The following is a 25,009-nucleotide window of genomic DNA, read 5'->3' on the forward strand; positions in this document are numbered from 1 at the left end:
CAGCAAGGGAAGGAAGAGCTACTCAGGGGGAAACTCACATCTTTCCGAGTAGCAGAGACACCTTTTTGGTCGCAGCTTTTTGGGACTATGTCCACGTCAGGAAGTGCTCAGGGAGAACCTTCTAATTCCTCAGGGCTGGCTTGATGCTAGTGCTTACGTTTCTATAATATCATATATTTCCTCGTTCTTAAAAGATCTCATGCAATTTGTTCCAGGTGGACCTTCCGTGCTAGAGCTGAAACGTTAGTGCCAAGGACAATTCCTATATTGCCTTCAGTAACCATAAAGGATAATATTTAGCATTTTGGTGAGTTTCCACTTGTAAAAGCTAAGTTTCATTTTTCTTTATAGCCTGAGAGGCAAGTAAGCCGAATCTACTCTAGATGCCTTACCCTCCTCCAGCACGTCTTAGATTCTGACCATGTAATGGAGAGTGGGGGTGATCAGCCTGTCTTGATTCCATCTCAGAGACCGAAGTTATAACCAGCATTACTGGTCAGGGACTGGTTGAATTTCTCCATTCTTTTGGCACTAAGCGTCCCTTTGATACCCAATAAAATACTCACCGGTAACAAAATCAGCCTTCAATTATTCAGGAGTTGATCAGTCAGATCCCCCTTCTCAGATTCTTTCCCCCACCTACTCTCTAACTTACGGGTTACTCTCTGGTAAACAAACCACTGAAGACTGGCCAGAGCAAAGAGAACTTGCTTTGCTTTGCTCTGAGGACCAGAGCATTAATTCCAAGAATGAAATAATGTATGAAAATGTTTTGCAAATCTAGAGGAGCATTCTAATTTTATGTCTTTACTGTTTTCTCATGGTTTAAATTTTAATTAAAATGTCGATTTTTCTTCTCACATGGGTTACTGTGATGAATGAAGTCCTGGATGTTTGCACACTTAGTATGCACGCACGCAAAATTCCACATCAACTGCTTACCTTGGGAGGTTTCCTTAATGATGGAAACAAAAATTCAGCAGCCAAAGTAGAAAGGGTTGTCAACACAGCAGCCACATCAAAGGGAAGCAATGAAAGAGAAAAAAAAAAACATAAGGGAAACTCAGCATCTTGATAACATGATCTGAAAGGTATTCTATTTTACAAAGATGAGAAGCCAAATTCACTTTACTGCCTCAAGTGATAAAATCTGTTTAATGGGACGCCTGCCTGGCTCAGATGATTAGGCGTCCAATTCTTGGTCTCAGCTCAGGTCATGATCTCAGAGTCATAGGATCGAGCCCCACAATGGGCTCTGTGCTTGGTGGGGAGTCTGCTTGAGATTCTCTCTCTCCCTCTGCTTCTCCCCCTACTCCCTCCCTTTCTCTCGAATGAATGAATAACTCTTTAAATAAGTAAAAGCCACGGCTCTCAACTATTTTCCCATATTTCAACACTAAAGAGAAATTTAAGAACAAGTTACAGCCTTCTCCCACCACCAGCCACACGGTTTAAACGTTCACTTTTGCATGTTACTTTCCCAAAAACAGCTGAAATTACCACCTGGAGAAAACTCTGAAAAGCAAACAGCTTTCAAAGTAACAAACCAGCAGGCTGACCCGCTCTGCAAATGTTTTCTGTGTATACAAAATTAAAAGGCTGAACAATGATTTTTGTGCAATGCAATCCTATGACAGTCTGTAGTAGCCTTCCTGATGTGGTTGTTTTTAATCAACCTCTAGTATCACCCATTCATAAACTGTGAAATTATCATGAAATAGAAATGAGGGGGTGGGGCACCTGGGGCTCAGTAGGTTAAGCCTCTGCCTTCGGCTCCGGTGATGATCTCAGGGTCCTGGGATTGAGGGCCATATCAGGCTCTCTGCTCAGCGAGGAGTATGCTTCCCCCCACCTCTCTCTACCTGCCTCTCTGCCTACTTGTGATCTTTCTCTGTCAAATAAATAAATAAAATCTCAAAAAAAAAGAAAGAAAGAAATGAGGGAGTTTTTCCCATGGCTTTATTCCTTCTCCACAAGAAATAAAATCTGGAGGGTAACAAAACGGATTTTCCAGGGCAGAGGGCATGGAAATCAAAAGGTACAGGCAAAAATAACACAGTGACCTTTCTCCAGCACTGGGCCCAACGCTCTGCACAGAGCTCTGAGGGCCCTAGATAAAACCCGGAGCTCAGTAACAAGGGAAGAATGTCCACGGATTGTAAAATCAGGTAGACAACTCTGAAGTTTTAAATTAGGCAAAGAAAACCATGACAGTCCCATAATCTTCTTGAAATTCTATGACTGCACCAAAAGGATCCCCGTAGGTCATCACCTCAGACAGTTGAGCGCAATGGGAATGCGGTTTTTTAATCTTCCAGTTTTAGAGAGGAAAACCTGGCATCTCTGGCTGCCGTCGAGTAAAACTCAACATTCTATCTACCCTTTCAAACAGGATTTTTTCTGTTTGAAAAATGCACGAGTGCGTTTCATTCTAAGAAAGCTACGGGACCTTTGCTCACTGCATAAACTTTTGAGGTTTCTGCCAAGAAATGTTCCGTAAGTGCAGCAGTGCTCTGGACGGCATCTGTTCTGAGCAGGTATAGCTATAATGAAAACATCATGCACAGTACTTTTGACTAAACCTTCTCTTATTTTACTTGCTTTATTTTTTAAGAGCCATTTAAATCACTGCTCTATTTAACAAAGGACAGACAAGTCACTGGAGTTATAATAAAGTAATCATACGAAACAGCATGGACCAAGTTAATAAAATAACCATTCCAGGGGCGCCTGGGTGGCTCAGTGGGTTAAAGCCTCTGCCTTTAACCAGGCAGGCTCTGGGATCGAGCCCCGCATCAGGCTCTCTGCTCCATGGGGAGCCTGCCTCCCCTCCTCTCTCTGTGCCGGCCTCTCTGCCTACTTGTGATCTGTGTGTCAAATAAATAAATAAATACTGTTAAAAAATAAAATAAAATAGACATTCCACATTAAGACTATGATGAGCCGAGTAACGTACTGGGGACAGAATGAGCTAACAGGACTCCCAGGGATCTCTCCAGAGTTTTCCTGAGCTTCCTTTCGGCCACGTCTGTGTAATAATCAGCAGCAGCAGCAAAGACATGCTGGTTTGTAACCGATAGTATATTTACCTCCTGAGCTAACAATAAAGCTATCCAACCTTCACTGACGTTCCAATGTGGTTTCCCTTATTCTTCTTAGGAAACCAATCTTATTTCAGCATTATAAATATTTTTAAAAATATATCCCTTTCACTTAGAAAGACAGCACATATGGGAATGGCAATATGCTTCTGCCTCGTTTTTCTGTGTTTCTCAGCACTATTTAAGAATAAATGGAGCCTGGATGGCTCAGTCCGTTAAGCACCTGACTCCTGTTTTCAGCTCCGCTCGTTATCTGAGGGTCATGAGATCGAGCCCCGTGTCGGGCTCTGTGCTAGGAGTAGAATCTGCTTAAGATTATTTCTTTCCCTCTCCCTCTGCTCCTTCTTCCCCTCTTCTCTCTCTCTTTAAAAAAAAAAGAATGGATGGGCACCTGGGTGGCTCAGTGGGTTAAGCCGCTGCCTTCGGCTCAGGTCATGATCTCAGTATCCTGGGATCGAGTCCCGCATCGGGATCTCTGCTCAGCAGGGAGCCTGCTTCCCTCTCTCTCTCTCTGCCTGCCTATCTGTCTACTGTGAACTCTCTCTGTCAAATAAATAAATAAAATCTTTAAAAAAAAAAAAAAAAAAAGAATGGAGACTGGGGAGCATGAGGAAAAGGGAAGTCACTAAATGGACCTGCTTCTATCCACATTTACTATAACCATTTAGTTTAGAACAAAGATCCTTACTAAATAAGGAAAAGCAAGTCTCTTCGTGAACCAAAACTATACTTCATTAACTGGTAAAGATTTCCTGAGATGTGAATTAAGAGACAAGCAACTAAGTCATCCTAATTCAGAACCATGATTTACTACCCCAATCCCCAGAGGCTACATGACATTTGCTGGTAGTTGTGAAGAAAAAATTTTCCAATATGAGTAATACTTATAGTATAACTAAATATAGTATGCTACCCCTTGAAAAAAATGAATACGCTATTACAATGTAAAGATAAAAGTTTTCATACATATATATGAAAAAGAATGAATAATATAAACCATCTATCAGAAACATCAAAATTCATATTTTTTAAAATTAAGGCCTTTGGTGATTGTATCGGTAAAGGCGTAACAAAGAGTTTCCTAAACTCTCAGTAAGGTCCAGCCTGTCACAGATGATGGCATGGCTCAGAAAGAGGCGACGTCCTTGGCCAAACATTCCATCAAGTACAAAGAACATCCCTTCACATCGACCTCACAGACCCACAGGCCCAGGCTTGATGCTGACTCATCAGAAAGTGGTTCCGTGGACACTCAGGTTCCGGCCTGGGTAGCAACCAGAGCTCTTCACTGCCCACCTTCTCATTCATCTTCAAAAAAAGTCCTTGTTTCTAATCACATGATCCTCTGTAAGTTATCATGAGATTTTCGGTGTGTGTGTATTCCAAAGAAATAAACTGAGCACATTCTGATGTTTCAGAAGCCAACAAGGTTGTGTTTCTAGATCGCAGGATTTGGAGAGAAAGAAGGGATGCACTGTGGGGCTGGAACTCAATATTCCCTCAATAAATCTTAGCTGTTCTGTTGTGGTCTCTGTGTGCCACGTCACCGGAGGACCACATGCAAAATGTAAAGAATGAAATAAAATAGAATGAGGGGGTTGGACTAGAATGTCTCCAATCTCTTCCTACTCAGGAACTGTTTCACAGTAATATATAATGTTAGAAACCCTGGTGGGAATTATTTGAGTCATTTCATAATTTTGTATGGTCCATGAAGAAGTGATTTTTACATGAAATGTACTATTTTCAGTAAGTGTATTGTTTGAAAAAAATTTCCATAACATTTATTATATGTGAAAATAAATTTTAACTTCTCCCACTTTCCAAAAAGAAAAAGACGAAAGAAATAAAAAAAAAAAAAGAGGTGCTGATGTACCTGGATAGTAGCTCCACTTGGCCAAACACCAAAGCTGCCTTTCTCTCAGGATAAGCAAGTTAACGGATCTCTTCAAGGTTACTCAAACCAGGTATATTCACCACACTACCCCTGTCTTTTGCATGCCTTAATGCCATTTCTGTCTCCCCAGTTTGACCAAATTTCCCCACTTTGCGACATGGCTCAAAGCTCAATTCAATTATTTCAATTCTACAAGCATTGTTGGAGACCACCCTGGTCTTTACCACCGCTGACAGGATACCTCAGGATCTCTGTGGTCAACAAAACAGCTTAGCACTCCTTCATGCACATCAAGTCCTGTAGCCTTCGAAATTCTATCTTTGAATCTCGCGTAGCCTTAAATTTTCAACTCCCCAAAAGCACAGGTCACGTCACGTGCTACGTGGAAGAACTCAGAACTAATTTTTTACATTACTGAGTCAAATATAATCCAGATGTGAAGATTTTCTTTGATTACCAGCACAATCCCAAAATTTGGTGGCAAGAAAATCTCGCCTGTTTTCAATGACTTATTTAAAAATAGATATTTCTGTAGACCAGCATTTCATATAGGGAAGTTCAATCGGAGGTTAACAAGGGTCAAACCCTCAAAAGCTTCAGAAGTCAACTAAATTCAGAAAGGGAATTTGATAGGACTAGAGGAGACACACACATGGAAACAGGACTGAAAAGATAAGGCAGACCTATACTGGGCCTGGTCTTGAAATGAAGAGTTTGTCCTTTAATAGGTAGTCTAGACAAGGAAAGATTAACAAACAACTGAAATAAAGCAGTATAAATAACGTATTACCACCATAACCCTATGTAGCTGTAGTGCCTTCGTCAAACCTCCCATTGGAAGATTTACAGGACAAGGCGTCTTCTGTTCACTATTTGCACCCCATCAACTACAGTTAGCTATTCAGAAGTTAGATGCCCAAACACCCCAATGTGCATGAGTCCTACATGAGTCAATACTTCAGGAGACGCAACAGATCAGTGTCTTCTGAAAGAGGGATTTCTCGTCCATGTGTTAACCGCTTTACTGATTGGACATCGAAAACTGCCATAGCCTCTATCTGAAAGATACAGAGTTAAATGACATCTGTCTCCTGGAGATGAGTCCAAGGACATGTATTTCTTTCCTTCCTTCCTCCTTTTTTTTTTTTTTTTTTTTTTTAAGTTTATTAGCAAAAGGCGTTTTTTAACATGGTATCTTCACATGTTGAGACAATGGGCCTGGGCCTGGGCCTGGGAGTTTCTGAGCCTGAGTCAACGTGTATTAGATTTTTTTTTTTAATCTGCTCTTCTCACAATAGTTCGGCATCTCAGCTAACAAAGGATTGCTCCCTTCATTTTTTGGTTTTGAACATTTTTTTAATTAACATATACTATATTACTGGTTTCAGGGGTACAGGTCTGTGATTCATCAATCTCACACAGTTCACAGCACTCACCATAGCACATGACCTCCCCAATGTCCATCACCCAGCCACCCTATCCCTCTCTCCTGTCCAGCAGCCCTCAGTTTGTTTCCTGAGATTAAGAGAGTTTTCTGGTTTGTCTCCCTCTCTGATTTCATCTTGTTTCATTTTTTCCTTTCTTCCCCTATGATCCTCTACCTTATTTCTTAAACTCCACATATCCGTAAGACCATGTGGTAATTGTCTTTCTCTGACTGACTTATTTTGCTTAGCATAATATCCTCTAGTTCCATCCATGCTGTTTCAAATGACAAGATTCCAACTTTTGATGGCTGCATACTATTCCACTGTGTATATATACCTTTCTCTTTTTTTTTAAGATTTTATTTATTTGACAGAGAGAGATCACAAGTAGGCAGAAAGGCAGGCAGACAAAGAGAGGAGGAACAAGCTCCCTGCTAAGTAGAGAGCCTGATGTGGGACTTGATCTCAGGACTCTAAGATCATGACCTGAGCCGAAGGCAGAGGCTTAACCCACTGAGCCACCCAGGTACCTTATACCTCATCTTCTTTATCCACTCATCTGCTGATGGACATCTAGGCTCTTTCCATAGTTTGGCTATTAAGGACATTGCTGCTATAAACATTGGGGTGCCCCTTCTGATCATTATATTTATATCTTTGGGGTAAATACCTAATAGTGTAATTGCTGGGTCACAGAGTAACTCTTCTTTCAACATTTTGAGGAACTTCCAATACTGTTTTCCAGAGTGGCTGCACCAGCTTGCATTCCCACCAACAGTGTAGGAGGGTTCCCCTTTCTCCACATCCTTGCCAACATCTTGTCATTCCCTGACTTGTTAATTTTAGCCATTCTGACTGGTGTGAGGTGGTATCTCATTGTGGTTTTTATTTGTATTTTTCTTTTTTCTTTTTTTTTTTTTTAAGATTTTATTTATTTATTTGACAGAGAGAAATCACAAGTAGATGGAGAGGCAGGCAGAGAGGGGGGGGGGAGCAGGCTCCCTGCTAAGCAGAGAGCCCAATGTGGGACTCGATCCCAGGACCCTGAGATCATGACCTGAGCCGAAGGCAGCGGCTTAACCCACTGAGCCACCCAGGCGCCCCTATTTGTATTTTTCTGATGCCAACTAATGTTCAATACTTTTTCATTTGTCTGTTGGCCATTTGGATGTCTTCTTTGCAGAAATGTCTGTTCAAGTCTTCTGCCCATTTCTTGATTGGATTATTTGTTCTTTGGGTGTTGACTTTGATAAGTTCTTTACACATTTTGAATACTAGCCCTCTATCTGATATGTCATTTGTAAATATCTGCTCCCATTCTGCTTGTTGTTCTTTGATTTTGTTTACTGTTTCCTTTGCTATCCAAAAGCTTTTGACCTTGATGATGTCCCAATAGTTCACTTTTGACCTTGTTTCCCTTGCCTTTGGCAATGTGCCTAGGAAGAAGTTGCAGGGCTGAGGTCGAAGGGGTTTCTGCCTGTGTTCTCCTCAAGGATTTTGATGGATTCCTGTCTCACATTTAGGTCATTTATACATTCGAGTCTATTCTTGTGTGTGGTGTAAGGAAATGGGTCAATTTCATTCTTCTGCATGTGTCTGTCCAATTTTCCCAACACCATTTGTTGAAGAGACTGACTTTTTTCCATTGGACATTCTTTCCTGCTTTGTTGAAGATTAGTTGACCACAGAGTTGAGGGTCTATTTCTGGGCTCTCTATTCTGTTCCATTGATCTATGTGTCTGATTTTGTGCCAGTACCATATTGTCTTGATGATGACAGTTTTGTAATAGAGCTTGAAGTGTGGAATTGTGAGGCTACCAGCTTTGCTTTTCTTTTTCAACATTCCTCTGGCTATTTGGGGTCTTTTCTGGTTCCATACAAATTTTAGGATTATTTGTTCCATTTCTTTAAAAAAGTTGATGGTATTTTGATAGGGATTGCATTAAATGTGTAGATTGCTGTAGGTAGCATTGATGTTTTCACAATATTTTTCTTCCAATCCATGAGCATGGAACATTTTTCCATTTCTTTCTGTCTTTTTCAATTTCTTTCTTAATTGTTCTATAGTTTCCTGAATATAGATTCTTTGTTTCTTTGGTTAGATTTATTCCTAGGTACATTATGGTTTTGGGTGCAATTGTAAATGGGATTAACTCTGTAATTTCTCTTTCTTATTGTTGGTATACAGAAATGTAATTGATTTCTGTGCACTGATTTTATATTCTGCCACTTTTACTGAATTCCTGTATGAATCATGGGGAAAAAGACATGAATTCTATGTGCTGTATTCCTCTAGCATTGGAGTTTTGCAGTTCTCATTAATCAGTAAACTTGGTCTTAGCTGGATGTTCTTGCTGATTTTCTGGAGGAGGGGCCTGTTTCAGTGATTCTCAAATGTCTTTGTCCAAGATGGAACTGCACTACCCTTGCCAGGGGCCAGAGGCTAAGTAATCTGCTTCCCTGAACACTTTCCACACAGCTTTGGAGGACAGGAATGAAGACGGCAGTCTCCCAGTCTCTGGCCGTGGAGGAGCTGAGAGCTGGCGGGGGGGGGGGGGGGGGTTGCTCTTCAGTGCACCCTCAGAGAAAGGCCGTCAGTCCCTCCTGTCCTCCCTGGTCTCCAGCAGCACTCTGTGCTCACCTGGCCTGTGACTTGAGTGTTTCTATCTCTGGCGCACGGCCCTGCTTCGAGTCTCCAAAGCCAGCAGACTCCTGCCGTGCACTCCCACGCCGCTCCTCTCAGAGGAGGAAGGAGGGGGTCTCTCTGGATCCGCCACTTGCGGGGTCTCTGACTGACGAGTAGTGCCCGGTGTCTCGCATCACAGTTTAAGGTAACCCTGAGCTGAGAGCCTACTCCTCGGCTCCGTCTCTGCCGTCGGCTTCCCCACTCCGATACCTGCGAGCTCTGCCGCCCTCAGGCATCCCTGGGCTTTCCGTGACCCCACGGATCCAGAGACCACACTGACCCCGCAAGGGCTCCACCCACCGCTTAGCCTCTGGAGAGACGTCCCTCAGTGGAACAGACTTCTAAAAGTTCTGATTTGGGGCTCCGCTGCTCTCCCACTTGCTGGGAGCCGGCAGATGTTTGCAAGGCGGCCTCCGTAAGCCCCGCTGACTGGCACACACCACACGCCCGGCCTCCCCACCACGACGGCTGGGTGCTGTGGGGTGACTACACAGTACTCCCCTCGCAGACCGGAAGACTGACTTGAGGAGGATGGAGACTAAAACGGCTTTAATTATCTTAAATTAATACATTGTGAGTTTAAAATTTTAACTTCAAATCATGTGTAATAAAATCCCAATAATCTGATTATTCCTTCACAGAAAGCTGCTTCTTTTTAAAAAAAAAATATCAGTCCACTTCACCTGCTTTCATTTGCCATAAAACTCAAAAAGAAAAGCAATTCATTTTACACCAGAACAGAAAGACTGGCGGTTTGATTTTCTTCTTTTTTGGTGTATTTGCATTATGTCCTTAGGGCATGACCACATGGAATGTCTTTCTTTTTTTTTCAGAATTTATTTTTAAGTCATCTCTACAGCCAACACAGGACTCGAACTTACAACCCTGAGATCAAGCGTCAGACGCTCCACCGACAGGGCCAGCCCAGAACCCCTGGAATTTCTGTAAGTAAAACAGGACAGTGGTGAAGGATCAGGGCTGGGAGCCAGACAACTCTAGCTCTGCCACCATCTGTGTTGACGTTGGGCATGTTTATTCAATGCCTCTGAGCCTCAGGGTTCTTTTTGTTTTTTTTTTTTAAGATTTTATTTATTCATTTGACAGAGAGAGATCACAAGTAGGCAGAGAGGCAGGCAGAGAGAGAGAGAGAGGAGGAAGCAGGCTCTCCGCTGAGCAGAGAGCCCGATGTGGGACTCGATCCCAGGACCCTGAGATCATGACCTGAGCCGAAGGCAGAGGCTTAACCCACTGAGCCACCCAGGCACCCCTGAGCCTCAGTTTTTGTGTCAATAAAATGGGGATAGAAAAGCAATCCTTCAGGGCTGTTGAAGAATAACATGTGGCCCCAAGGCCAACATCACTCACCATTAGCACCCAGTCATCGCTCAATAAATGTTAGATGCTAGTGCTGTTCTTACAACAAACATCCGTCCAGGAGGACGCACGCAAAATGCCAACATAGCTCAAACTCTGTTTCATCTAAGAAAAAGTTACTGAGAGCTGAAAAATGAGAGCACTTTTTTTTTTTTTTTTTTTTTGGTTAAAGAGAAAATTCATGGTTAAAAGTAACGCTCTACAAGCAGGGAGAGCAGAACGTTGTAACTGTTCGAGCACAACCGACAGATACATGGATGCCATTACACTCTCTTTAGAAAGTTCAAAATGTTCAAATGTTTTCAGTGTTCAGACATGAGTTTTCGAGAAAAAAGAATCCTTAGGCATTACACTGAATACGGCGCGTTAGGCATTACACTGAATACGGCGCGTACTGAGTCCCAGATGTCTTCGCTGGGCAGAGGAGAATGGCGGGGAGGGCCGGGGCACTGTGGATCAGCGCAACCAGCTCCAGGTGGGGGGACCCCAGACTCGGCAAGGGGCCCTGCCGTTCTGCTTGCTGCAGTGCTGGGGGCCCCGCGGGTGCCTACTACTGATGCCACAGTGATCTGTGCCTACGACATCACTTCTAAGACAGGATTTTATCCTTTAAGAAAATAAAAAAAGTTGTTGTTGTTTTGTTTTAAACATGTATAATGAAGGGAAAGAACAGAAAGAAAACCCTTTGGAGATCACTAGATAAGTAAGTATGAAGTTGGACACTTTCCTAAGAACGAAACTATATTAAATTTTCCAGGAAAGACTCAAGAGCAGGTGGGTGAGGGCCGACAGGGGAGCCCACCTCATCAAGCGGATCACACCAGAACTGCGGCCTTGACCTCCGGATGAAGGAAACTCCCGTGACAGCTGGCAAAGTGGCCACAGGGACAACGAGGCACATATGTAAGAGTCCTTATTTTAAAAGTGACCTTGTATTTACAAACTTGCCATTTATTTTTGCAGTCTGTGAGGTAAATTCCTCCGGCTGAAGGCCGTGAAGCACTGCTGAAGGACAGGAAAACTGGCAGCGAAAGGGCAGAGGTCAGCAGGAGAACCAGAACCCAGGCGGCAAACAGAGTCCCTTCCCTCTCCTACCGACGCGAGAGGCGCCCTACAGGCCAGGTCACATGTTCACAGTTCCCTCCTGAAGTCCACTAAAGAACCGCAACACAAGGGGATTTAAAACAGAACAAAAGCTGCTTTCTGTTAGTCACTGTCCAGAGCATCTTCTGCAATAAAGACGTATCAACTTTACAGCAGAAGCGATAAACTTCTGAGATACAGTAATACCAAAACCTTACAATGAGCATGGGAGGTTTCCTTAATCAATTCAGGTCTTATAAAATTGGTGGTATTATTTTAAAATTGTGATGATTCCAAAAAAAGCCTTAGGCTTCTAAGAGTATGCAAATATAATACAATAAAATGCTAAATTTTTAAATCCTTGCTTTCTTTCTGCACAACTGTGTATAATCTGTCTGCTACCTAGCAAGACGTGACTTGTAACGATCCAGGCCAGACCGTTTCCACTCAGTTAGCAGGAAGGATGCAGTGAGGACCCTCTACTTGGAACTGACTAAAGCCCGTTGGTGTCCACCAAATGGCTGGCAAATCATTTTTGTCCATGCAGTCCGGTTAAAGGACCCAGTCAACCAGCCAATGGATTACCAACCGGAGACCAGGTTTCACCTCTGTTATAACACAAGGAACTGTAAATATGCTTCTAATAAAAATTTTGTTGGCTAAATTTTTTTTTAATAAACAAAACTAAAGGCATTCAAGTTGACCCTAAAATCTAAAAACCCCCACCTCAGAGAAAGGGAGAGGGCTAGAGGTTGAACCAATCACCGATGGCCTGTGCTTAATCAATCCTGCCCTCATCAGTCATCATGAGCCTTCACAGCATCCTAACAAGTGGGGGTCAGAGCGTGGCCAGCTTGCAGCTGGATGTGCCGGGAGGGAGGCTTCCCCAGAGCGGGACATGGACACTGTGTGCCCCTTCCCATGCACCCTGCCGCATGCATCTCCTCCATCGGCCATTTGAGCTACATCAGGATAATAATGATAAACATGATACATTGACAACCTCATCAACAGACTGTTCCTGAGTTCTTTGACCTTCTGTAGTGAATTACCACACCCGAGGACGGGGTGATAGCTCAGTCAGAATGGCAGGTGACAACCCAGGACTCACACTGGCATCTGAGGTGGGGACAGAGGAGGAGGACAAGCTTGTGGGGCTGAGCCCCACACCGGTGGGATCTGACAGTGACTCCAGGTAGGCAGGTGTCAGAACTGCACCGGACTGCAGGACGCCGCGCTGCTGCACACAGAGAACAGGACAACTGGCTGGCCTGGGGAAACCCGCCACATTCGGTGGCCTGAAGTACTGACAAGAGAGAGCAAAACACTGTTGTTGCCCTTCTCACGGTTACTACCTGGGTCAGTCTGGAAATCTCCCCCGGCCCCGTGCTCCCCACAGAGCAGTCGGAGGGTGGGTGGTGGTCTGTGAACTCTTAACCAGTCCTGGAGGAGTTACAGATCTCCTCCGAGGTCCTGGCCAGGCTCTGCCTCCTTTAGAGGTAAAATGCTAGGATCCAGTCCCAACTCCTTACAAAAGTATCCGTCTCTGAGGGACCGGTATTAAAAAGGAAACCGCCTTTTGCAAGTGGTTTTTTTGTTTTTTTGTTTGTTTGTTTGTTTGTTTAATTGCTGCCCAGAAGCCAAGTAGAAGTTTCAGAGGAAAGTTTCATTTGTATATAATCAACTGGTTAATTTCTATATAATCATACACACACACACACACACACATATGTATGTGTATATATAATTTCTATATAATCATCTGGTTAATATAAAAAAAAGATTCCAATAAAATGCAAAGTTTGAGGTGAGTACACAAGTGCATCCACAGAGTTTTAACCCAACATGATGTTTTAATCCAACACAATGATACTCCTATGGTCTATATACATATCTCCAAGATGACGAAGGGTAAACAAAGCAGTGGAAAGTTGTACAAGTGACCCATGATTACAGGTGATTGCTATCATCAGTAACAGATTCCCTGCCTTTTTTCCTAATATTGTCAAGGAAAGTCACACCCGAGTTGTTTCTCCTGAACTCACACCCGAATTGTTTCCCCTAACAAAATGCTGACTACAGCTGACTGTAAAGGCTGACTACAGCTGTGTACTGAGGCCCCCGGGGAAACCCCTGGGCAGGGCCACACCTGTGGAGCACTCTTCACGGAGCTCCTGCCCTGCTCCGCCACCCCCCCCCCCATCGCCATAGTGGCAATTCCCAGCAGGGTAAAACCTGGCAAGGACTCACAATGGCTTAACCAAAACAAAGTCAAGCAGAGAAAACATGGCTCTTGGGCAATTTCCTTGCTGTGTCTTCAAACGCATCATGCAGAGAGGCTTTCTGAAAAAACTGCAGCACAAAGTGCCAATTCTTGACTTAAAATCAAGAATTAAGCACCTCTGTGAAGCCCTTCTCAGGCTAATTCTCAGTCTATCTGCTACTAACAGACTTGACCCCAATTAAGATGCTTCTACATTAGGGGGTCCTACATCACGCTACATGCCACAGCTTCACCAGAGCAGGGATAGTAGCTGACTATCCTAGTGGGGCAGACAGTGGCACGTTATGAGTCTAGCCCGGGGTGGCCGTGAACAGCAGGGATCCAGAAGCCCCGGCCCCATTCTTTGTCCCCACCACTTTCTACTGATGGGAACTTAGATGTGGGGACTAAATGAATCAATGTACATGAAGCCCTTCGAAACAGTGGGGTTACAGAGAGGATTCACGAATCTCGCACTGTCAGCCGTGTGTTGCACCTGTAATCCTCTCTTTCCCCCACTGCTGAATGAGCTGCTGCCCTGACAACAGATGCTGATGGACTTCGAGAGCCTAAAGGAGCTGCCACCTCGAGGGCTGTGGGACCAAGACACCCTGACTCAGCAGCCCACATACACTGTCAGACATCTGTGCGGGACCACTTAATTTCAGAGTCACACTGGGTCCAAGCACGAAGGCGTAAAAACTACAATTCCAGTAATTCCCATCTCTGATATACGGAAGACGTTTTAGGAGGCAGGAAGACATCCCTCATCCCTATCTACAATACAGACACGGGAGCTGCTTCCGAGCCCCTGGCAATAATGTGTCTGTGGCAAGCATTCATGGCAATGTGATCCTATTAGGAAGCATGAGGGCTTTTTTGCACCCTTCACCATGGACAGTAAACTAAAGCCCATGTATATCTCACAGCATTTCAGGCAGGATCCACGGACTGATCTTAAATTATATTCAAACTTGGCACTACAAAGAAATGAGCTCTCAAGCCACAAAAAGACATGGAAGAAGCGTAAATGCATATTACTAAGGGAAAGAATCCAGTCTGAAAAGTCTACATAGTGAATGATTTCAACTCGATGACGTTCTGGAAAAGGCAATGCTATGGTGACAGCAGAAAGATCAGTGGTTGCCACGGGTTGCTGGGGTTGGGGGAGAGGGGTCGATAAAAGCACAGGATTTCTAGGGCAGTGACAGTATCATGAATGACGGGATGATGGATTTATGTCATTGTACATTAGTCCAAACCACAGTGTACAACACCAAGAGTGAACCTGACCTAATAATAACTATATACTTCGGGTAGTTACAATGTAACAAATGGACCACTCTGGGGGAGGGCGTGGAGGCAGAGGGGGGTGGAGGCGGAGGGAGGCAAGGGGTATATGAGAAATCTCTGTCTTCCTCTCAATTCTGCTGCGAACCTTAAATAGCTCTTGAAATATTTTTATTAAAAAAAAATTTTTTTAACCGAAGGCAAAACAAACACCTAACCACATTGCGAGTCTACCTCCCTGTAAACAATGCTGGTCACCATCCCACAGAACAAGTGTCTACAGGCAAAGTGTGAGACTGAGTCACGGTTTCAGACTGCTAAAATAAGGCTGCAATCATGCTACAAAGCCCCTGAGGACAGCTGCCCCGTCTGGATCATTTTTATTACCCCATACAACTAAATAGTGTTTTCTTTGCATGTACTATTTTATATGGTTGGAAACCAACAAGTCTTTTATCGGGTAGGCAAAGTCACAGCATGGACCTCATGAATATCATTATGGTGGAATTTCTGAAAATAAAATGGTCTCAAAACTACAAAGGAAATCTGATTATTTGTGGAAGAGGCTGAGAGATTCAAAACAACAAGAAAGTGCTCACTTTGGCAGCACAGGGATGAAACAATAGGAAAGTCCGAGTAAATGGACAGGTGAAGAAAATATCTTTAGTCTGAGATTCCAAGACACAAACAAGAGGCTTTGAGTTTAGCAGATTCTCCCTCTAACAATGCTGGGAATTGTGAGTAAATGAGCAACAACAGTACTGCATTAGCAACTTAGTTCTGGGGGGGGGGGGGCATCTGTTACACAGACTAAACATAATCTTAGTCAGAACGAGTTATTAACAAAGCCACCATTATTAATCCACCCCCTGAATGGGCCAGATCAATCTCAGATAGAAACACAAAATTGTCTACAGCAGGACACTACACCCATCCCTTCATGGGGCTGCCACTGGGCTTGGTAAGGATGTCCCCAAGGACACCAGCGACTGATTGCAGAATATGTTACTCATGTATTTTACGGGGAGAAGGGAACTACTATTTCATTGCACACGGTTCTCAACAGCTTCCTGGATTTGCTCAGTCCTCACTACAAGGTGAGGTCGAACTGATTAGCCCCATTCCCACATGAGTCGACTGCCCACAAGACTGACGAAATGGCAAAGCCAGGATCAAGACCTGGTTCTGGATCTCTCTACCTCTCCCTCTGTCCCTCCAGTTTATGCTTTCAAATCACATCACATCACATCACATAACACTTCCTACCATTCTTCTGGTTTAATGTCCTACAATGACTCCTATTGTACTTGGAAGAAATACCAAACGTCTGCAGGACACGGCCTCTGTTCACTTTGTGTGGCTTCCCCTTCCCTCTTTCTGTCCACTGAGAACTCCTGAAACTCCCTCCTGCCTCAGAGTCGTCACACAAGCTGCTCTGTGTGCCAGGAATGTTCTTGCTCACACGTGACACAAATGTCACCCCCCAGAGAGGCTGTGCCTGAGCTCCCCGTCTCAAACTAGCCAGATACTCATGACCAGTCCTCCTCAGGGCACCTGTCCACTTCAAGGGACACTACAGGGGACTGCACCTGTGCCTCCCGGCCACACCACCTCCTATGCCTGCCACGTGCTGGGCGCCGGGTCTGGTCAGAGACACCATCTCCTGCCCACTCCAAGTGCCCCCAGGCAGAGGCTGGGTCTCTGCTTTCCTGCCCAGTCTGCATCGTGCTTGAAATGCAGGAGAGCATAAAGGTTTACGGGAAGTGACAAACACATGCAGAAAAATCACCTCAGAACTCTCTAGCAGAGAGACTGGAGATGCTCTCAGGGCCATTTCTGACAGCCACGCTGAGCACACGGCCTAGTTTTAGAGGAATAACTGGCTACTTTTATTTTACTACTGCAGAAAAGCGACTGTTTTATTTTGGCTAACCACTGACTTGAAAGTCCTCTTAATATGCATGTGTTTACTGGCTTCTTTACTGGGTTACCTGATAGCTCTGGCTATCTGGTTATCTGGCCCAGCAGTGGGCCTCAGGGGGCACAGGTGTCCGATGAACTGGCTGGACCGCCGTCCTCGGGGCTGCTTTCCTACAGGGCAGAGGCATCCCTCAGAGAAGCAAGCACACACATCCCAGGGCGCTGCACAAGAAGCCCCCTCTCCTGGCCTCGCCTCCCTGTGGCCGGCGTGCCTCTCAGGGCGCCTTCCTCATCCCCCATGTGAGTGAGGCTACGGCCAGCACCACCTCTGGGCATCCGGCCCTCTCACTGTCCAGAGCACTGTGTGCGCCACCCCCCTGCCCCCGAAGCACCACTGGCCACTGGAAACCATCCCATGGTCTACTTGCCTGCTCATCTACGCGTCCTCTTTCCCTGCGTCGGTCAGCTGTATGATCATGGCAATAGTGGCTTTGTCTCGTTCCTTGTCATGCTCCCAGCGCCCAGACCACAGTCAGGCACACTACCAATTAATGTGCATCTATTAAGTGGATAAGTGATGACTACATGTGGTCCCTGCTCACATCACCAGGTCACTATAAACATTTGGGACAGTGGTGGTGTTTCCCTGAATAACTCTACGCTCTAGCGTTTAAGTACCAACCAGAGCTAGACGCAGTTCTGTGTCCTCCCACAGGCTTTACGGGGGAAAATTTCAAATACACACAAAGGGAGAGGCAACAGACTGGTACAACATCACACAGCATCACACCTCGTCCCGCTGTATGACAACATAACACGAAGAGCCCATCTTCAACAGTTATCAGCACGTGGCCAGTCCAGAGACGGGCCTTGAGAGAATTTTGAAAGTTATACTAACGCCCAAGCCAAGGTGGGTTTGTGTCCAGTTTGGAAAAGCAATCAGCAGATTATAAATCTCCAAAGGGCTCACAACATTTTATGCAATACTGAGAATAGGAAGCGCTCCCTGTTCCAAGGGCCTTGACCCTCCTGTATCCAGAAGAAATCCTTTGAGCACCAGAAACCGATGTTCCCCAGCCCTGAGGGGTCAGCGCCATCTCCACACCTGACATCAATCCCACCTGGTTTACTCACTCAAGTGTCACCTCCGATGTCACCTCCATTAGCCAGTTTCCAGCACACAGCGGAGAGGACAGCCAACCTGCGAGGCTGGGAAAGGAGGCGGCAGCAGGACAGGGCCTCCCGACAAGTCCAACACTGCGACAGGAGCCAGGAAGCTGGGAGCAGCCCAAGCTCCTGTCACCACAGGGAAGATCATGGATGCTCACGGTCACGCCCAGCAGCCTCCGGCCTCCACTTCCGACAGGCTGGGAAGTGGGGCAAAGTCATTGCACTCTGGTGTTTGAAGGAATAAGCTCCAGCTATCTGAAAAATTGACTTCCATTAAAATTAAAACTCATAGGAAAACGCCACCAGTAGAGAAAACTGAAAAAAAAAATTACTGGGTTGAGATTCCAGCCCATTTTCAATTGTCTGGGATTGAGTTTCCCAGGGTTTTGTTTTGGTATTTTGGTAGAAAAGGTGTAATTACACGTAGCTTCATTCAGTCTCTGTCATTGTTACATGTTTGAGGCCCAGAAATCACAGACCAGGGACCAACCGAAGAAAACATACTCCCTGCAAGGTACAACCGGCATCCTAACGTGCTCACATCAGAGGCCTTACACCTGTCGGAAAACACATCTTAAACAAACACAAGCAACAACAACGATAAATCCGTGTCCTTCGTAGCTTCGGCTTTACTTCTTCCCACTTACCCAAAGAGGAGGGGACGGACAGAGAAGAAAGAGAGGACACTTGTGTGTTCTACAACCACTGGGAAGAGCAGTCTTTGTTTCTCAGATTTTATTTATCCATTTGAGAGAGAGGCAGAGCGCCTGGGATGGGGGAGCAGCAGGGGGAGGGGGAGAAGCAGACTCCCCGCTGAGCAGGGACCTGCTGCAGGGCTCGATTCCAGGACCCAGAGATCATGACCTGAGCCTAAGGCAGACGCTTAACCTACTGAGCCGCCCAGGTGCCCCAGAAAAATCATTTTCATTACTATTTTTATACACAAAATCTTGCTCTGCCTGGAGGCATTCACAAAAAGATTATCTTGGTCCGGGGCCTCTTTGTTACTCTCCTACTTTTGTGGAATATACTACCAAGGGCAAAGAATATCCTTTAAAACCTGAGACCTTATTCTCCCTGTCCATTTACAAAACCACTGCACTGTACTCTCATTCACACACACACACACAAAACTACTTGCCTACGTATTCTAAAGTGAAATGAAAGTAAGTCTGCCCTTAAAGTTCCCATCCTCAATGTTAATGGATTCATCATAAGCTACCAGAAAATTCCACAGCAATCCTGAGATTATCTACGCAGACGGAACCGGTATAAACAGTTGTAGATGTAACCAGTGTAAACAGTGGAGTATATAATAAAGATGGCTTTCCCAAGGAGTATTCAGAGAAGGACTACTACGGCAAGATCTACTGGGGAAGGGCAGAATTCTATAATCAAACATGTTTAGGGGCGCCTGGGTGGCTCAGTCTTTAGATGTCTGCCTTCAGCTCAGGTCATGATCCAACATCTTGGGATTGGGCCCCACATCGGGCTCCCTGCTCGGTATGAAGCCTGCTTCTCCCTCTCCCACTCCCCTTGCTTGTGTTCCCGCTCTCGCTGTGTCTCTCTCTGTCAAATAAATAAATAAAATCTTTAAAAAAAAAAAAAAACAAAACAAAAAAAGTGTTTCTGAACTGCTTCTACTAGCTCCTCATTTAAATTCACAAAAAAAAAAAAAAAGGAAAAAAGAAATATATATTCACAAAGCAGGACAACGTGTCAAAGGCTTTAGGCAGTCCTGTAGCAAAGAAACTGATTTATTTTTACTGCAGAACCATTTTTCCCTCCGTGGCAACCATTAATGGTGAGGGAGCAGAAGGCAGCTGGGGACAAAGCACCAGCTGACACCCTGCAACCCAGTCCTGGGTGGCACAGGTGTGACATTCCTCCGTGAAGCTCTCAACATCTTAATGTTAATGCCTTTCTAGAGGGGAAAAACTACCTTAACTTGACAATGGCAAGGGCTCTTTAACATATGAAAATCCTTTTTGAAAACCTCCCGTTTCCTTACCTCCCCCAGCTTCCGTGCTTATAACCAGCCACCCCCACAGACCCAGGGCAGCAGCTCTTTCAGTCCACAGGTCCCATCCTGGAGCATTAATAAAACCACCTTTTTTGCACCAAAGAATTCCTTCTTGGTCCTCACCCACTAAATCTCACCGACATTCCAAAACTACATCAATTAACATTAGCTCAAGGGAACCCACTTCAAGGAAAGCTGAACCAATCTCAAGTAACAATAACCAGGGAATACAGAAAAACACAGCCAGGCTCTTCACTTCGTGGAGGAGGAAAAACACACTCAGAGACCTACTTTCAAAGTGTCACGGGAACACGACAATGACACCAGTAAGCCCTTAGAACAATCCTTCCAGAAGATTTTTCTAAATCTGAAAATAAATGCAACCAGCTGAGCTTTTTATTAGAGCTTTGGTCATTTCCACAGGGCTATTTACAAACTCAACAATGGGAGTGCCCCTTCCGCGACTCCCTCGGTGGGAGGCACAATGGAATAGGACATCTGCCAGCAACTGAGGAGGAGAAACAAGGTAGGGAGGGAGAGGAAGGGAGAAGAATGCCCTTGGACAGCCAAGTGCAGGAAGGAGGAAAGTTCTGAGTGTCTTCCTGTGTTCTAAAGACTAGCCTGGTTCCAGTTAAAGCATCTGGGTTCCTAACTAGCCCCAATCTACCCAGAGCTCAAAGCAAGAACAAGGAACAAACAAACAAAACCAAACACCAGATCGGCCCTACAAGGAGCATGGTCAGCACAAGAAGGGGCTCACCCACAAGATCCCCCAGAAACAGCTCTTCGATTCCAGACGCAGGAGAAATGGGTCAAGAGTTAACAACCCCCAGAGAAGTCCAAACCAGCCCATTCTCCAGAATTCCCAGTATTCTCACTAAGGAAAGCTAATCACTTGGAAATTCCCAACCCCCGACTCGGGATTTGCCCAGAAAGGAGTCAATCCTTGAAACTTTAAATGGCACAGGGATTTGCTGAATTTTGGGTTCACCTGTTTTCCAAATGCCGGTGAAGAAACAGCCCTGGAGGACAGAGAGAGTGTGGAGATCCTCACAATGCAATACGTCACAGTAAGCAAGCACGCCAACCGCAAGCTCCGCGGCGCACTGCAATGTTGCTGAGTCTCAGAAAGACGCCGTGGAAAGAAAGAAGCCCTGAATCACACATTCAGTAATGACTCCATTTATATGAACTTCCCCCAGTACGGCCAAAACTAAACAACTTACTGTTTGGGGGTTCATACCTAAATATAAAACTGTTGGGGGGAAAAAAAAAAGCCAAGGAATGACCACAGAAATCAGCAAAGTGAGATGATTTTTAAGGCAATGCTCCTTTTTCTGTCTGCTCTTCTTAAATACAGGTAATGCGTGTCTTCAGCCGCATGGAGGGTATGCAGGGGTCCATGTTTATTATTACTCATCTTTACACACATGTGACATATATGTTTTGTATCCTGGTTATAAGACAATAACCAGTGATTCTCCTCAAGTGCTAAAAAACCAAATTTAGAAAACAGACCAATGAGTCAGGAGACTTCAATGAGGACAGATTCCTCAACCACGGTCAAGAATTCCCCTGGAATTCAATACGTCTTGCAATTAAAACAGGAAATTCGTGACATCTTCCCTGTTCCGGAGTCCTGGAGGCTGCCAGACCCAAGTCCCTGGTGGCTTTTTGGCAGTTGGTAGTCTAGAGTTTTTCAAGTTTGTGAGGAGACAATGTACAGTACTTAGGAGTGACCCTTCCTCCCAACTGCTGAGGGAAGGAGCCCAAGTTTCAATAAACCACTCAGACAAAGGACAAGGGACAGAGAAAAGGCAGCACGCCAAATCCCTCACAAGCTGCACTAGGAGAGTCGTATAAAAGGCCTTCAACCCTGTCCCAACTCCCTCCAATTCTCCAATCACCTTGTGACCAACATCACAGCTGGGACTATGCCGGCAGTCTTCAATTCTGAGCTCAGATGTCAAGACAGGCACAACTCCTGAACCTCTGTGCCTAAAGCCATCCAGTGTAGGCACCTCAGCCTTAAGACCAAAGGTCCTGGTATAAGCAAGCAGCGGGAACCCCTGCAGGGTAACAGGGAGTCTGCACAGGGTAAGCTCTTTGGGGTTCAGCCATGTCTCAATCCCACAATTATCTTCAGCACTGGGACTCAGTAACGAATACGTAGAAGTACTCAAAAATCTTTTACTTTACAACATGACTCTAGGGGGGCAACTGCATGGCTCAGTTGGTTAAGCGTCTGCCTTTGGCCCAGACCATGATTCCAGGAACCTGGAATCGAGCCCTGTGTGGGGCTCCCTGCTTCTCCCGATTCCCCTTTCTTTCCCCCCTCCCCCACTTGTGCTCTCTCTTGTGCTCTCTCTCTCAAATAGATAAAAATATCTTTTAAAAAAAAAAACTACATATGATTCTACAATTTTAAAACTATTTTTAGTCAAAAAATTTTTTAAAAATATTTTATTTATTTATCTGAGAGGTACATAGAGACAATGAAAGAGAGAGAACACGAGAGGAGAGAGGTCAGTGGGAGAAGCAGACTTCCTGCTGAGCAGGGAGCCTGTTGCGGGACTCGATCCCAGGACCCCGGGATCATGACCCGAGCCGAAGGCAGTTGCTTAACCAACTGAGCCACCCAGGCAACCCTTTAGTCAAAATTTTTGAAAAAAACAAAAACAAAAACAAACTCCAGATCATTGATTAATAAATAAATAAATAAATGACTGTTATGAGCAGAGACTATATTTCTAATTACATATTTGAGATGCCTTCTACTAACATGCTTAGGAAAGTCCCATACACAGGTTCCAGCAAGGCCCATCCTTGATTTGGAATGTTCTCCTGCTACTAATGACAATACTTGTGACAGATGCTTATGACAGACATTTTTTGGATTTTCTATACAACTTTTCGTCTTAGATATGAAATCAGTTATACTACAGGCTCATAGGATACTCTCGATGCTGTTAATTTAAAGTTCAATGTATCGGTGTGCTTTGTTCTCCTTTTGTCTGATTTCAAAGTTTAGGTTTCTCCCTGGATTAATCAATAAAAGTTCTTTTACAAATAAACTCTACAGAGTTTTTAGTCACCCAAGTAATAGGACTTGGCAGGTAAAATGAAAAGTCTATAAGCAATAAACAAAACTTCTAACAAGGGCAGCCCCTCTTACATAAAGCTTGTGTTTACACTGGACCAAATATCTTTCTTTGCCCAAAGAAAAAATCTGTCTCTCTTACAAACACAAGAGAAGCAGAGCAAAGAGTTATCATGCTGATTTGAGAAGAAGAGCATTCTGAAAGGGCAGGACAGGATAAAAAAGGAACTTTTCAAAAGGCTGTTAAGAAGCAACGTTTCCCGAATGTGGATAGAAGTATACACAGCATTACTATTATTCTATTCCATGCACATTTTTTTCTCTTACTGCAGGTTATAGGTGGGTATGAAGTGAACAGCCGGCTGGGTCAGAAATGTCAGCAGCAAGTTCCTACAAGACCTGGCTACGGGATTCGCCCCATGCCATCTGATGTACCGTATCTGAGAAGACAGGAGACACACGGATATACCCTTAACAAAAATGTATTGTCTTCACACGTGGTCTCCATATTAGAATCAAATTAAGTCTACCCCTCCCTCCAAACATACTTTCCAAAAGGAAAAAAAAAACAAAAACAAAAAAAACGCACAAATGCTTCCAATCCATCCATCAGATACCAGAGAAAAGGGTAACGGGGTGGGAGGGCCTACACCCCAGGGCAAAGTGCAGGCCTGGGGATGATGAGGCGAACGCGCCGTCTTACTCAGGTCAGAGTCTACGGTCAGAGCTGCGGGATGTATGAAGGAGCTGATGTGAGGTGTGGGCTAAGAGAGCCATCGAAGAGAAAACCGACATTTTCCACCTGAGCAAAAGGAAGACGGGGGCCGTCTTTTGCAAAACTGGGGAGACTGCAAGAACAGCAAGTTGGTGGGGAAATCAGGAATTGATCTTAACACGTGCCGACTCTGAGATGCCACTGGACGGACACCTACTTGGAGAAAGCTGGCGGGCCGTCTAGATCCCCAGGAGGCCAGAATAAAGACGCTGCCTAAAGCCGCGTGCCCGGATGAGAAGACACTGTGTCTTGCGCAGAGCACAAGCCAAATCGCATCTCCTAGACTGCGTGAAGTAAATAACCTGCTTCTCCACCGCTTTGAAGACGCAGTCTCTTTGGAGTTCCACAAGAGAAAGCAGAATATTCCCTGTGCACTCAGGAGACAGCATAAACAACACATTCCTATGGGTAGGGGCAGAGGCTTGACGGTGCATGCGTATGTGTAACAGTGAATTTAAACAGAGGTTGTCACCTCGGTGCTTCATTAAGGAATATGCTGGATTAACTGCAGTCACTGAGAACAGGGCAGCCATCAGAATAATGACGAAGGCAAACAGTGTCATCTCTTCGAAGGGTTCAATACAGGAGCAAAAGACACTCAGATGTCATTTTGCTCTGGAAATTACTTACTAATGAGGAGGATACCTGGCTAAGAAAGCAGAGAGAGGCAAACAGGATGGAAAATCTATTCAGTAGTACAGACAGTGACGTTTATTAAAGATGCCAGTTATCTCTACCTCGCCCCTACCCCAACTCTTACGACAATCTGCTCTGCCCACAGGACCAGAAGAGGCATCCTTGCGTGAACTGTTGGTCTTACAATAAAGATGTCAGACTCAAATGTGTAATTGAAGTGGTCATTACGTCCAAGTTCCTATTAATTCCAAAAAGAAATACACT

The 25,009-nt window shown here is 44.8% G+C and overlaps 1 protein-coding gene and 1 long non-coding RNA gene across 5 annotated transcripts in view; one reads left to right on the plus strand and one right to left on the minus strand.

Moving 5' to 3' along the window:
* Positions 1-25,009, minus strand: part of KIF13A (kinesin family member 13A) — a 202,885-nt gene that overhangs the window by 118,610 nt on the left and 59,266 nt on the right. For all 4 annotated transcript variants that reach the window (XM_045085069.1, XM_045085067.1, XM_045085066.1 and 1 more), the window contains exon 3: positions 943-955. In XM_045085069.1, coding sequence (XP_044941004.1) covers positions 943-955 — 13 coding nt within the window. The remainder of the gene's footprint in view (positions 1-942; positions 956-25,009) is intronic.
* Positions 4,353-11,887, plus strand: LOC106006664. Its single transcript, XR_001180930.2, has 3 exons — positions 4,353-4,448; positions 9,945-10,055; positions 11,243-11,887. It is a non-coding gene; the product is annotated as an uncharacterized LOC106006664 (long non-coding RNA).

This window comes from Mustela putorius, unplaced genomic scaffold, assembly GCF_011764305.1.
Source record: "Mustela putorius furo isolate JIRA1106 unplaced genomic scaffold, ASM1176430v1.1 tig00000831_pilon_pilon_pilon, whole genome shotgun sequence".
Taxonomy (NCBI): Eukaryota; Metazoa; Chordata; class Mammalia; order Carnivora; family Mustelidae; genus Mustela; species Mustela putorius.